Source organism: Lactuca serriola, chromosome 3 (assembly GCF_051521515.1).
Source record: "Lactuca serriola cultivar US96UC23 chromosome 3, Lser_US96UC23_V15, whole genome shotgun sequence".
NCBI lineage: Eukaryota > Viridiplantae > Streptophyta > Magnoliopsida > Asterales > Asteraceae > Lactuca > Lactuca serriola.
In genome coordinates, this window is record NC_136410.1 from 56,821,340 (window position 1) to 56,835,889 (window position 14,550).

The 14,550-nt window shown below is 35.1% G+C and overlaps 1 protein-coding gene across 1 annotated transcript; it reads right to left on the reverse strand.

Annotated features, from left to right (window-relative positions):
• Positions 1-10,511: 10,511 nt before the first annotated feature.
• LOC145094447 (transcription factor MYB72-like) lies at positions 10,512-11,591 on the reverse strand. Its single transcript, XM_079032645.1, has 3 exons — positions 11,443-11,591; positions 11,223-11,352; positions 10,512-11,123 (listed from the first exon to the last, which is right to left on the reverse strand). The coding sequence occupies exons 1-3, from the start codon at positions 11,573-11,575 to the stop codon at positions 10,715-10,717; spliced, it is 672 nt and encodes a 223-aa protein (XP_078888771.1). The 5' UTR covers positions 11,576-11,591; the 3' UTR covers positions 10,512-10,714.
• Positions 11,592-14,550: the final 2,959 nt, after the last annotated feature.

A 14,550-nucleotide genomic window follows, 5' to 3' on the forward strand; every position in this document is an offset into this window, starting at 1 on the left:
TGGAAACTTTGTGTGCGCGCATGTTCTGAAAAGAAACTTTATGTTAAAAAGTTTGATAGAATGGATGCTGTTTTCCCAAGGAAGAAAGCCATTGATATGGTTCTTCTTTCACTTCCAAATTCATATGATCAGTTCATTATGAACTTTTCTATGAGATATATTGACGTTACCCTAATTGATTTGACCCAAACGTATTTTATTCATTTAATGTGACTTCATAACAATACCTGTGATATAAATAAACTGAGTGGGTCAGGTTGGGAAACCTGGTAAGTACATAGGGTTTTCAACCCACAATAATATAATTATTATGTTCAATCATCAAAAAATTAACCCAATTACCCATCCCCATTATCTTCTTTATTACTAAGTACCCTCCCTAAGGATTTATCCTAAGGGTCGTCTCCTACATCATATTTTACCTCTCATCTCCTTACATCGCCTCTCCTTTTATGTTTGTTCCTAAGGACTTTCCCTAAGGGTCATCGCCTACATCGCCTAGACAGCATTGATTCAGGGATTACTCCCTCAATACGTGCCCAGCAAGGGTTAGGGTATCATCGCATGAATACGTAGTAACAACATCGTCTGAACTCGTAATTCATAGTAAGGGGGTTAGAGTATCATCGCATGAATACGTAGTTACAACATCGCATGAACTCGTAATTCATCACCTACAAGTTATGAGTCTGCTGGTGTTTCCATGGGGTTGTCTATAATAGTCTGTGGTCGCCATCTATACTCTGGTAGATGACTACATCTCCAAATTGTCGGACAAGGTTCTAGTATCCTACATCACCGATTCATCATCACCTATCTATCCTCACCTAATTATCATCACCTTCCTATCATCACCTATCTCTCATTATTTTATTTCATCACACACCAACTATTTCATCTACCCATGTTTTATCCCAACATATTTGTAGATATAAAATAAATATACAGTTTAAATCATTTAAAACATGTATAAAATCATTCATCCAGCATAGACAACAAGTATTCAGATAATATGCACACATAGCACGTAATTTATGTAAAATACTTCATATCTATGTGTAAGATGAAAGTAACTATGCACTCACTTGATAAGGTGGTGAGTCGGCACTCGGACAACACTTCGTTACTCTTAAAACAATTATCCTTTGACGAAACCTAGTATCATTACCACTAGAGTTTAGTCTAACGCTTGACGAGACTAATTTAATAGTCTAGCTATTATTACTATTATATAAGCGTTAAACAATACCTATATAACCCATAATAATAGCTCAAATACTCCTTATAAGGTCCTAATAACAATACTATATTGAAACATAAGTTCTACTAAATATAGGATAGGTACAGCTCACTTACAACGGGTTTTCTCGAAAACCGGGCTTCGCTGGAGCAGCGTTCCCGAGCCGAAAGGCTCTTTTTGTCGGGGCTTTGGGAGCCTCGGGGCTTCCTTCGGGTGCTAGGGGGTTTACCTAGGCTTTAGGGGGCTTAAGGTAGGCTAGAGAGAGAGTGTAGAGAGAGAAAGAAGTGGGGAAAGGTGTGAGAAATGAGAGAAACCCGACACTTCTATTTATAGGGTGAAATCCTGACGAACTCGCCGATTAGGAGGACCTACTCGCCGAGTTAGTGCCACGTGTCATCATCTGATGGCTTTCCTTGGACAGAAAGCAATGGCTGTGATCGCACCACATCACCCAATATCGCGTATCAACCTCCTGACTTAGAAAAATCATAACTCTCGCATACGAGCTCCGTTTTCGACGTTCTTTTCTTCAACGCGTAGGTAAAATCAAGATCTATAACTTTCATTTAGACTCCGTTGGCTAATTCTTGACCGATCTCAAATTTAACAGTAGGAGGCATTTAGATTGTTAAATGACCGCGAAGAATTCGTAACTTCTTCATACAGACTCCGTTTTCGTCTATCTTTTTACCGTTGAGTTCCTATTAATGAGATCTTCAACTCTCATTTAGGTTGCGTAAGCCAAAAACCGCTCGAACTAAAATTCGAATTTCGGGCCGTGCACTGCTAAGCTGAATCTTAGAAAAATCATAACTTCCTCATACGAAGTCAGATTTGGGCGTTCTTTTTATGGATGTTCTTGGTTTAACATATACTACAACTTTGGTTTAGATCAGTAAGGATAAAAAGTCCTCTATCTTAAATTCATTATTTATGTCTCCCGGTGTCGTGCCGGTTTTGCCGTAAAACTTCGACGACCATAACTTCTTCGTTATAACTCGGATTTCGGCGTTCTTTATATGTACGGAAACCTTGTGACATATTCTACAACTTGGTTAAGATTATTTAATCTAAATAATATTTTGTCGAAAAGTCGTTTTCGACCCCTATTGCCTCTAAATTGACTAGCCCGGATCTGCGGGCGTTACAACTATCTCCCCCTTAGGATGATTATGTCCCGTAATCATCAACGAAACAGGCCTCGTATAATGACTCCATACGCCATCTCTTCATCCTAGGTAATAATTATAACTTCTATATTCCTTCAAGTCTTTCTCTTAGACGCATTGACTGTAAGCAGTACTCGATCATGCACCTGCTCTCTACTTCAGGCTAGACTCCAAATTATGACCTTCAAGTCACAATCTCGATCCTCACTGGATACGAACTTGAGATAAGTTCTTTTATTACTACTATGGATCAATGTGTCATATTCTAATGACTTATCATCGTATGTTGCAATGCTTAGACTTAGGCCTCTTAGAGTCAAATTACGGAATGGAATATGCCTTCCTTCATGGTCTAATGTGATATAATCACATTTTAACATGTAGCATTTCTAGCTACCAACTTCTTTAACAGCGAGTGTGATACTTCTATTGATCGCTTTGATTTCAATCATTTGGTTTAAGTCGGGCGCTACATCAAACTTGGTTCTCTGAACCACGTAACCTACTCATCATAGTCGGACTCAATGTGATATGACCACTAGGGTCGAGATAACAACAATCTTCTTAGTCATTACCGAAACAATGGAAATGACATACTTGAATAAAACGAAATCAATTACTAGCTTCTTGGTAACCTTATGACTTTCCCTGATCCAAGTGTGAGTCCTGTGCTTCCGGTAGTATAGGCCTCTACTACCATTCACACCTACTCATACTCGTCCTAAGTATTGTCTCGCAGTTTTTCAAGTCAATATACAGGAAAATCACATAACATTTTAACACATCAGATAACAAAACGAGGGCTTTATTATTTCTCGAAATTTATTACATAGGTGTTAAAGTTCGCCCTAGACTATGCCTCTAATAGGCTGCATCATACGATACTATGGCTACTGCATAACTTGATCTTCGGATATGAAGTCCTCATCCTTGATTCCTCGCATGGTTTTCTACTTCGTCGAGGATCATGTGGAATGCCCTTGGTTTTGGCGGTGCATTTGGTCTTGTTGCTTCGTTATTCTTTGGACAGTCCTTTGAAATATGCCCATTACTTCCACATTCGTAGCACTTCTTGCTGTCGAATGTACAATCTCTGGAATAGTGACCGGTCCTACCACACTTATAGCATGTCACTTCTCCATCGCATCTTCCGAAGTGCTTCTTCTTGCACTTCTCACACCACTTGGCTCCATTCCTTCGGTCGTCCAGGTTAGACTTCGAGAACTTTCCCTTATTATCAGGTCTTGAGGATCCTTCAAACTTCCTCTTTTCACCAACTTTAGCTTTCTCCAGACCCTTTTCCCTTATTTGGGTCTCAACATTCTTGGCTGCCCAGATGGCGGCTTTCAAAGTGGTTGCTTGTTTGACCATTGGACCAAAGTCCGCTGGTAATCCATTGGCAAACCTATTGACCTTGGAAAGTTCCGTTGGAACTAGGTAAGGAACAATCTTCATCTTCTCCGTAAAACTTGCAGCGTACTCGGTGACACTCATTTTTCCTTTCTTTAGGTTCTGAAACTTGTTGTTGATTTCTAGTAGATCCTGCTCAGAGCAGTACTGCATTTTCAGTTGCTTTAGGAAATCTTCCCAAGACATCTTGCTTGCTTCTCCCTTGGGCATCGTATCTGCCAATAACTTCCACCAGCTCAAGACTCTGGTCTTTAGTTGTCTGACCGCAAAGACGGTTTTCTGCTTGTTGCTACAGTCGCAACTCTCAAACACCATCTCCATCTCGGAGATCCAGTCCATAATTTCCACAAGCTTCGGGCTCCCTAAGAGACTTGGTGGTCTTGCACTTAAGGAATTCTTGTACATTCGCCCATCCTTGTCGTTTCTCCTCTTCGGGGCATCCCTTTGTTCACCTTGAGTCCCTACTTGACTCACTTGGCGGCTGTAGTTCCCTTCCTCAGATTGCTCGGGAATTGGCTTGGTCGGCTCAGCACTTATGGTATGTTCGTCCCTATTTTCGTGGAACATCTGTCTCATTTCTTCCCTTTGTTCAGCTAGCATAGCCCGAATCATGGCTTGAACTCTAGCCATGGTGATTGGCTCGGGTACATCTTCTACTACGACTGGTATTTGCTGAATCACCGGGGGTTGATTCCTATTCTCATTTGCATTCACGTTTCCGCTACGGGTCCTTGCCATCTTGATCTATACACCGAATAAGGTGAATGTAGATCTTTATTTAGGATAGACGTTTAAATCATCCTTATCACTCTGAAACGTTTACATGCTAGTTCTAATATCGTAGTCGTACGTTTAGAATCCTAAACACATAAGGTTTCCAAATCCGGTCGGCAACAGACCATAGATCCGAATAAATAACAGCATATAAGGCATAAAGCATTTAGCACATAAAAGCATTTTAGGCATAATTCCTAAAATAAGCTAGTGCTCACACCTCACAATCATCGCTTAGCATTCTAAGTTTAAGTCTAGAAATAAATCCATATTCCTAGTTCTCTTAAACTAACGCTCTGATACCAACTGTGACATCCCTATTTTCACGGCCAGAAAAGACCGATTTTGTTTATGCTTTGTAAAAATCAAAGTACTTCTTTTCATAAAAATGTTGCGGAATTTGTTCCCAAAAAAACATGTTAAATACGTTATCAAAACATTTTTGAAGAAACATATTTTATTCATTTTAAAACGTTTGGGATGTCATCGTCAATACAAAAACATAAGCATAAACAGAACTTACATTTATTTACACTAGTGATCTACATCTCTTTAATCTCTCGGTGTAATGTGACTTCATAACAATACCTGTGATATAAATAAACTGAGTGGGTCAGGTTGGGAAACCTGGTGAGTACATAGGGTTTTCAACCCACAATAATATAGTTATTATGCTCAATCATCAAACAATTAACCCAATTACCCATCCCCATTATCTTCTTTATTCCTAAGTACCCTCCCTAAGGATTTATCCTAAGGGTCGTCTCCTACATCATATTTTACCTCTCATCTTCTTACATCGCCTCTCCTTTTATGTTTGTTCCTAAGGACTTTCCCTAAGGGTCATCGCCTACATCGCCTAGACAGTATTGATTCAGGGATTACTCCCTCAATACGTGCCCACCAAGGGTTAGGGTATCATCGCATGAATACGTAGTTACAACATCGCCTGAACTCGTAATTCATAGTAAGGGGGTTAGAGTATCATCGCATGAATACGTAGTTACAACATCGCCTGAACTCGTAATTCATCACCTACAATTTATGAGCCTGCTGGTGTTTCCATGGGGTTGTCTATAATAGTCTGTGGTCGCCATCTATACTCTGGTAGATGACTACATCTCCAAATTGTCGGACAAGGTTGTAGTATCCTACATCACCGATTCATCATCACCTATCTATCCTCACCTAATTATCATCACCTTCCTATCATCACCTATCTCTCATTATTTTATTTCATCACACACCAACTATTTCATCTACCCATGTTTTATCCCAACATATTTGTAGATATAAAATAAATATACAGTTTAAATCATTTAAAACATGTATAAAATCATTCATCCAACATAGACAACAAGTATTCAGATAATATTCACACATAGCACGTAATTTATGTAAAATACTTCATATCTATGTGTAAGATGAAAGTAACTATGCACTCACTTGATAAGGTGGTGAGTCGACACTCAGACAACACTTCGTTACTCTTAAAACAATTATCCTTTGACGAAACCTAGTATCATTACCACTAGAGTTTAGTCTAATGCTTGACGAGACTAATTTAATAGTCTAGCTATTATTACTATTATATAAGTATTAAACAATACTTATATAACCCATAATAATAGCTCAAATACTCCTTATAAGGTCCTAATAACAATACTATATTGAAACATAAGTTATACTAAAGATAGGATAGGTACAACTCACTTACATCGGGTTTTCTCAAAAACCGGGCTTCGCTGGAGCAGCGTTCCCGAGCCGAAAGGCTCTTTTCTCGGGGCTTTGGGAGCCTCGGGGCTTCCTTCGGGTGCTAGGGGGTTTACCTAGGCTTTAGGGGGCTTAAGGTAGGCTAAAGAGAGAGTGTAGAGAAAGAAAGAAGTGGGGAAAGGTGTGAGAAATGAGAGAAACCCGACACTTCTATTTATAGGGTGAAATCCTGACGAACTCGCCGAGTAGGAGGACCTACTCGCCGAGTTGGTGCCACGTGTCATCATCTGATGGCTTTCCTTGGAGAGAAAGCAATGGCTGTGATCGCGCCACGTCACCCAATATCGCGTATCAGCCTCCTGACTTAGAAAAATCATAACTCTCACATACGAGCTCCGTTTTCAACGTTTTTTTACAACGCGTAGGTAAAATCAAGATCTACAACTTTCATTTAGACTCCGTCTGCTATTTCTCGACCGATCTCAAATTTAACAGTAGGAGGCATTTAAACTGTTAAATGACCGTGAAGAATTCGTAACTTCTTCATACGGACTCCGTTTTCATCTATTTTTTTACCGTTGAGTTCCTATTAATGAGATCTTCAACTCTCATTTAGGTCACGTAAGCCAAAAACCGCTCGAACTAAAATTCGAGTTTCGAGCCGTGCACTGCTAAGCCGAATCTTAGAAAAATCATAACTTCCTCATACGAAGTCAGATTTGGGCGTTCTTTTTATGGATGTTCGCGGTTTAACGTATACTACAACTTTGGTTTAGATCACTAAGGCTAAAAAGTACTCTATCTTAAATTCATTATTTACGTCTCCCGGTGTCGTGCCGGTTTTGCCATAAAACTTCGACGGGCCATAACTTCTTCGTTATAGCTCGGATTTCGGCGTTCTTTATATGTACAGAAACCTTGTGACATATTCTACAACTTGGTTAAGATTATTTAATCTAAATAATATTTTGTCGAAAAGTCTTTTTCGACCCCTATTGCCTCTAAATTTACTAGCTCCGGATCTGCGGGCGTTACACGCCGTGGCATAGAGTTTTTAAATAAAATCCATTTTTGATGCCGATAAGTATTAGTTAAACCATCTTCAGAAACAGGTGTTACATTATAAGGTTATATTAATAAGTTCTCAAATTCCTTAGCAAAAAAATATTGATTTATATGAAATAAGGAATGATCAGGTAAGATCAATTTTAGAGGTAAGACCCATTTGATAAAGAGATGTACCATTTGGAAAAATATACTTTAAACATCTCACCGGATCTTGCCTAGACATCATTCTCGTAAGTAGATCGATCAGTATTTCCACTGGAATTACTGGTAAATTTTATTTATAGGTTTGTAACAACAACAATGAAAATAAATATATGTTAGTCTTAAAACATAGAAAGTATAGCTCAACTTACAGGTTTTCTATCAAAAAACTGGAAACTGTTCGGGCAGAACATCGACACTGAAAGCTCTTTTTTATCAAACCTTCTATTGTTGCAGAGCTTCGGTACGAATACTTGAAAACAGCTAAAGTCAGGCCTTGGGCTGTAGGAAAAGTTTCAGAGAAAAATGTACGAAAAGTGTGGAGGAATGAGCACAAATATCAGACTATTTATAGAAAAATTTAGGAGGTGCATCTTGCCATGGTCACATCGCGGATCTTGATTGGTCCATGTCATCGATGCGTAGGAAGGTAGGGAGGCTTTTGCTGCTGACATGTGTCACCACATGTCGACTTTCTGTTGGGCCATGTCATCATCGCGACCTAGTCTCCCAGTCTGCTATGTGTCCTTCAACAAGTATTTTTTTGCGATCTTTAAAAAATCACAACTTTTGCATACAAACTATGCTTTCGATGTTTTTTATATCCCCAGTTTCATATCGACGAATGCTACAACTTTCCTTTAGATCTCTATAGCTAATTCACATTATATTTTTATTTTACAGTCTTTAAGGAATACACTGAAAAAAGACTTTACGAAATTAATATCTCCAGCATACGAGCTCTGTTCCTGACATTTTTTTATATAGACACATTCGTATTTATGAAGGACATAAGCTTTTGTTTATATTATTTTTCTAACGAGTAACCAATTTTTGTTTCGTATTCTGTGACACATACTTTTATACTATGTCGAACGCAAAACTTTAAAAAAACTATAACTTTTTCATACAAGTCAGATTTTCGCGTTTCTTATACTCACAGGTTCGTAATCATGAGTACTACAACTTTTGTTTAGATTATTTATGCTAAATAGTATTCTATTTAAAAAATATTATTTTATCGCTTTTCAATAATTTATAAAAAGATTTACAACAATATTATATGTCCACATAACACATATGTAATTAATAGGTATTTATATAACCCATAAGGGGTACGAAGCAATTATCGTATTCGATGATTTTAATTATTCAATAAAATGGTTAATCATTACCGTTATCTTTTAAATGTTTAGCCCGATTTCTTGGGCATTACATAAACTTACCCCTAATACGGCAACCCCACCTACATCCCTCTTATATGACTCTCTCTCTCTCTCTCTCTCTCTATATATATATATATATATATATATATATATATATATATATATATATATATGTGTGTGTGTGTGTGTGTGTGTGTGTGTGTATGTATGTGTGTGTGTGTTTAACCGAAAACCAATGACATCTCCATAACTCATTATCTTATAGCCACAATTCATCGAGTTACACGGAAACCTCCGAAACAAAATTCACTAATGTCAAAAACCACTTAAACTAGATTTACTAACGTTGTCTATCGTCTTCTCCGGCTTCACTAATGACTACAAGATTTAAAATATGACAATGGAGAAAACCCACCACCATCATCAAGAAACCATAACACGATCCTCGCCTTCTTAACCATTAGAAAACTCACGCTCTGACGAGTCTATCAAATCCAACGGAGAGGATGAAGGGCGGAAGCAAAATGGTGTCATCGATTAGGGTTCCGCCCTCCATTTCTTCTATGGCGAATTCGGTGTCGGATAATGTTAGGGTTTTGGTGTTTGACTAATTACAAATCCACTGGGTAGTCGACGAGCAACAATTTCGTCATCGAGGTTCTTTGACCCCTCTGTCTTTCATATCTACATGATTCCGTCTATTAGATCTACTTCTTCGTCGATGGTTTGTGTGGCTCTGCAAAGAGCGGCGTCCCCTATGAATAGGATGAACCGCCAAGCGGTGGTATGTTAGTTGGAGAGAGAGAGAGAGAGAGAGAGAGAGAGAGAGAGAGAGAGAGAGAGAGAGAGAGAGAGAGAGAGAGAGAGAGAGAGAGAGAGAGAGAGAGAGAGAGAGAGAGAGAGAGAGAGAGAGAGAGAGAGAGAGAGAGAGTCATTGTGTTTCATAGTAAAGGGTGGATGAGTGGGTTTGATAGTAATAACCAAGGACATATTTAAAAAACAAATTTGAACAAAACTGCAATAAAACTTCTATTTTAGACTAAGTGATGCTAGTACAAAATGTTTTTTTTTTTTTTTTTTAACAAAAGTGATATTTTTTTACTAAACACACAAGGACCATTATTGCATTTTCGTCGTAACCAAGCACCAACATTTTAAAACAAAGTTGCAAATTTTGTCCTTATGTTTATTAATTTCTTTAGTACGCCTAATGAGTTTCAAAACTATTGATATGGTTTGTTTTGCCTATTTTTATTATGGATTTGGTCATTTTCAAACTTGAAAAAGACTATTTTACTTTTTTTTTTCCTACATTTTATTTAGCACTTTAAAGGATCTCTCTCTCTCTCTCTCTCTCTCTCTCTCTCTCTCTCTCTCTCTCTCTCTCTCTCTCTCTCTCTCTCTCTCTCTCCATCCATTGGAAGCTACCAGAAAACACAAATCTCGTCTTCAGATTCAGTGGTGTCGATTTTGGATATCAACCTCTCATACAGCTCGTTGCTACACAAGTTGTAGAAAACGATACCACTTTATTAACATGTTATGATTATAGTTATAAACAAAGGATATTGATGATTTTGTTATTGGGTGGCCCATATATTTACGAAAACAGAAAAAATGAAATGGAAGAATGATTATTTTCTCATATGTGAGGAAAGGGGTGTTTAAAGGTAGTCATGTTAGAGCTTACTTGACTTAATTCCTTTTATGGAGATTGAAATTAGAATCTCCTCAATAGTAAGAGGAGATAGAAGCAAAAAAATTGTAAATCTTATATTTTATGGAAAGTGTCATTACATGAAAGGTTGTAAATCAGGTAACAAACAACGCAGTTGCAATTCTAGTTTATTTTCGTTACAAATCTAAATATCTAGTTTGATAAGGTTCTTAATATTGTCATATTCATTTCATCCAAAACTATACTTCCCTCATATAAAATCAGGTTGAACACATTGTATAAACATTCTTTTCCATCAAAAGAACATTGGTGAGAACATGTTATCACTTGATGATAGGAACTCGTCATTGTCAAGTAAAAATGGCTCGGTCCAGAAACTTTTGACGGAATCAATATAATGTGGTGTAACATTGCTCGGAACTGCATAACTTGAGTCACTCAACCAATGTTGTGACTGTTCACTTGTTGAAGAAGATGACATTCCGGATGATAGTACTTTCAATAAAACTCCAACTTCCTCTTGGGCTTCTAAATCTGATATTTTTGCAGGGCAGCCTTTGGGGTTACCCGATTCAGAATTTCCAACATGTTCATTTGTTGACATAATTTCATCTTTCCGGACGTGATTTTTCAAATGTGTGTGCCAGTGGTTTTTTATTTCATTGTCGCTTCTTCCAGGCAATTGTGCAGCCATCACTGACCATCTGTGGATATAACAATATGATTCTTTTTAGATTAAATATATCTAAGTGAAAGTTTGAAAAGAAGTTGTTATAGCAAGGGGTTAAATCATTTGAATCTACTTGCTGCCAAGCTTTTTATGTAAATCGAAAATGACATCATCTTCTTCTTTTGTAAATTTTCCACGCCTTAGGTTTGGGCGCAAATAATTCATCCACCTCAACCTACAACTCTTCCCACATCTAGATAAACCTTAACAAAAGAAAGAAATGAAGTATATATATGAGTAGTTGTACAAATATATCTGAAACTTTTTATATAAAATTAGAAAATGAAACGTACCAGCCAACTTGGGAAGTTCACGCCAGTTACGGTGACCATGTCTTTCAATGTAGAGTCTTAACTTACTATCTTCCTCTTCACTCCATGCACCTTTTTTAATTCCATCTTTGTCAAAACAAGGTGCCTTCACCATCTTCTTATGTTGCTATATCAAGTGATGAATAGTTAAGTTTGTGGGTGTAAATATCCTGTCTTATATATACCTACAAAAAAAGCCAAACGTGTTTAACGCTGTTTGACGCTGTTTGACCTGAAAAAAAAAATTAAAAAGTTTCTTTTTGTTTACACCATCCAAGTCCTATCTATTAACAAGTCTTCCGAAACAAAACCCGCTCTTCTTTTTCATACTGATTCAGTGTTGTGTTCATCAACATACATACCACGTGCCCCTCTCTCTCTCTCTCTCTCTCTCTCTCTCTCTCTCTCTCTATATATATATATATATATATATATATATATATATATATATATATTATGGGTTATTCAAGGAACCAATTTTTTTTTTTTTCAATTTTTAGAGCTTATTCTTTATCGAAAAACAAATCTAAAAATATTTAAATTCATATATTAACATTGTGAATGTGAAAAATATTTTTCGTATTTACCATGTAAATCCGGATTCACGTTGTGAACTTTCGAAGATTCACATTGTAAATTTGACGTAAAAAAAGTCGAATTTTATATCATTAGAAAAAGGACAAAAAGTTATGAATTTTTGTATTTGTAGTTTTTATTTTTGATAAAAAATAAGTTTTAAAAGTTGAAAAAAAGATTGGTTCGTTGGTTAATTATGGTTCTCTATTGAACCTCACCCTCTATATATATATATATATATATATATATATATATATATATATATATATATATATATATATATATATATATATATATATATATATATATCAATGAAAACAAAGTTTTTTTTTTTTTTTTTTTTTTTTTTTTTGTGGTTATGTGCGATTGTTAATTTTATTTCAAATTTGAATAATTTTGGTTTAAAATTTTTTAAGAAAATTATGAGTTTTAATAAGTATGATTCAGAAACACAAGACCAGTGATTGGCTGGATTAGCTTAAAACACGCAGATAATGAAGTAAGTCGCGGTGCCGGACCACAATCATCGTCGGGACAACTCCCCTCTATTCATAATTATTAAAACGAGTAAGCTTTCTTATAAAGTCTTAAAAGAAAATAAGTCAAATATGAGTATGCTTTCACGCATGTTATCCAAAAAATACATTCATGGTAAAAGCATTAATTAAGAACCAGACTATGATAATAATCAAATAAATTCTATCGAAGAAACTATTGATGGCTTAGATAAAAGTTTAAATGATTGGACAATACTAAAAACAAATATAAATACAATACATAAAATTGGAACTTTCGATTATTTTCAAAGTTACTTAGTCAAAATAACCGAACAAACTGTGTTTATTGGTCAAAATTAACAAAATTTAAATCTATTATCACTTAAATCTATTTTAGAACATAGACAAAAATATAAATTTCTTCATATCGGTTTAGTACAAATTGCTATTAAACCTTTATTTAGAATTGGTATTGATGCACATGTTCTTCTAGTTTTAAGAGATAAAAGGCATAAAGTTTTTCAAAATTATATTTTAGCTATGGCAGAAACAAAAATTGCTAACGAACCAATTTATTTTATCTGTTATCCAAATTTTTCTGTAGGATTATTCGATAAAAATGTATTTGATACCTTAGTATTAACAGTAGAAACAATAATTTAGAATTTTAAAGATAATACCAGGTCTTTAGCAATAATCTATCCTGTTTCTTATAAAACCATGTCAATCACGTTAGAACTAAGAACCCATCTATCAAGCCCAAGAAATGAAACAATTATTTTTTAAGCAAATACTAACCATACTAAGGTTCGTATGCCTAAAAGACTTAAATGGTCGAAAATTACTCAATCATGTAATTTGAATTTTCAAAACGTTATTGAACCAAAGGCTTTAAATTCTTTAAAACAAATTTCTAAAATTATTGAACATAATGACGGATCGGTTGATATAAATTTTTCTTCAATAAACTTTTTATCATCACGATTTTCAACAAGTTCGATTTCAGAAGTTGGCACATCAAAACATTCATTTTCAAAATCAAGATCTTTAAAACTAAAGGTTGTTGATTATACTAATTTCTTTCCTAAAGCACTTTATCAAGATGAACAAAATAGTGAAACTAGTTTACCTAGTCCCACTAAATCTAATTTTATAGATGAACTTTAAAATTTTAAACAACAAATAAGAGTAATAAAACTCAAATATATTGTAATTTCGATAACAATTATAATACAAATTTACTTAAAAAAAACTTGGCAAGACTTAAGCACTTCAACAAAACAGTTAAAAGAAAAGCAATTAGAAGTAAAAGAATTAATATCTAAAGGTCAAAATCGTACCCCAATTCAATTAGTTAAAATAGGAAGACTAAAAAGTTGAGATTGGTCATTTTAAAAAAGTCATAAAAGGTATCAATTATTCAATTAATCATCTTACTGATAGTTTATTAATTTGTTAAATGAGTTCTAAAATACAGATTAATTATTCTAAAAATAATCGGCTTTGGAATAACATAATAAAAAGACATTGGAAGATAAAATCTAATATGTGTAAAAATATTCAACATTTAAAAGATTCAAGATCTCACGAGAAACACTATTTATTAAAACTACAAACCAATAGTCCTACGTATGATAAACAAATAGAAAAAATTTTCGATTAACTAAAATGATCAAGATATACAAACAGTCAAGATCGTAATTTAGAATTATGTTTCTTCAATCCTAACCAAAACAACTTGTTAATATGAATTTTTCTAAACAAGAATATTGCGTTGATTTTAATTACATAAAAAACATTGAATATTATAAAGAATATAATAATAAGAAAAAAGTTTGGCATAACAAAGAATTTTCATATTATTTAAGGTTTCTATATTTAGGACTTTGGGAAGATTATGTTTTTGCAAACAAAATTTATTCTCCATTTTTTCAACGGTTTGAGTTATTTTATGCTTTTAAACATAATATTGATTATCCATTCAAAAATGATTCTATTACTCCTATTTTTAATAAAA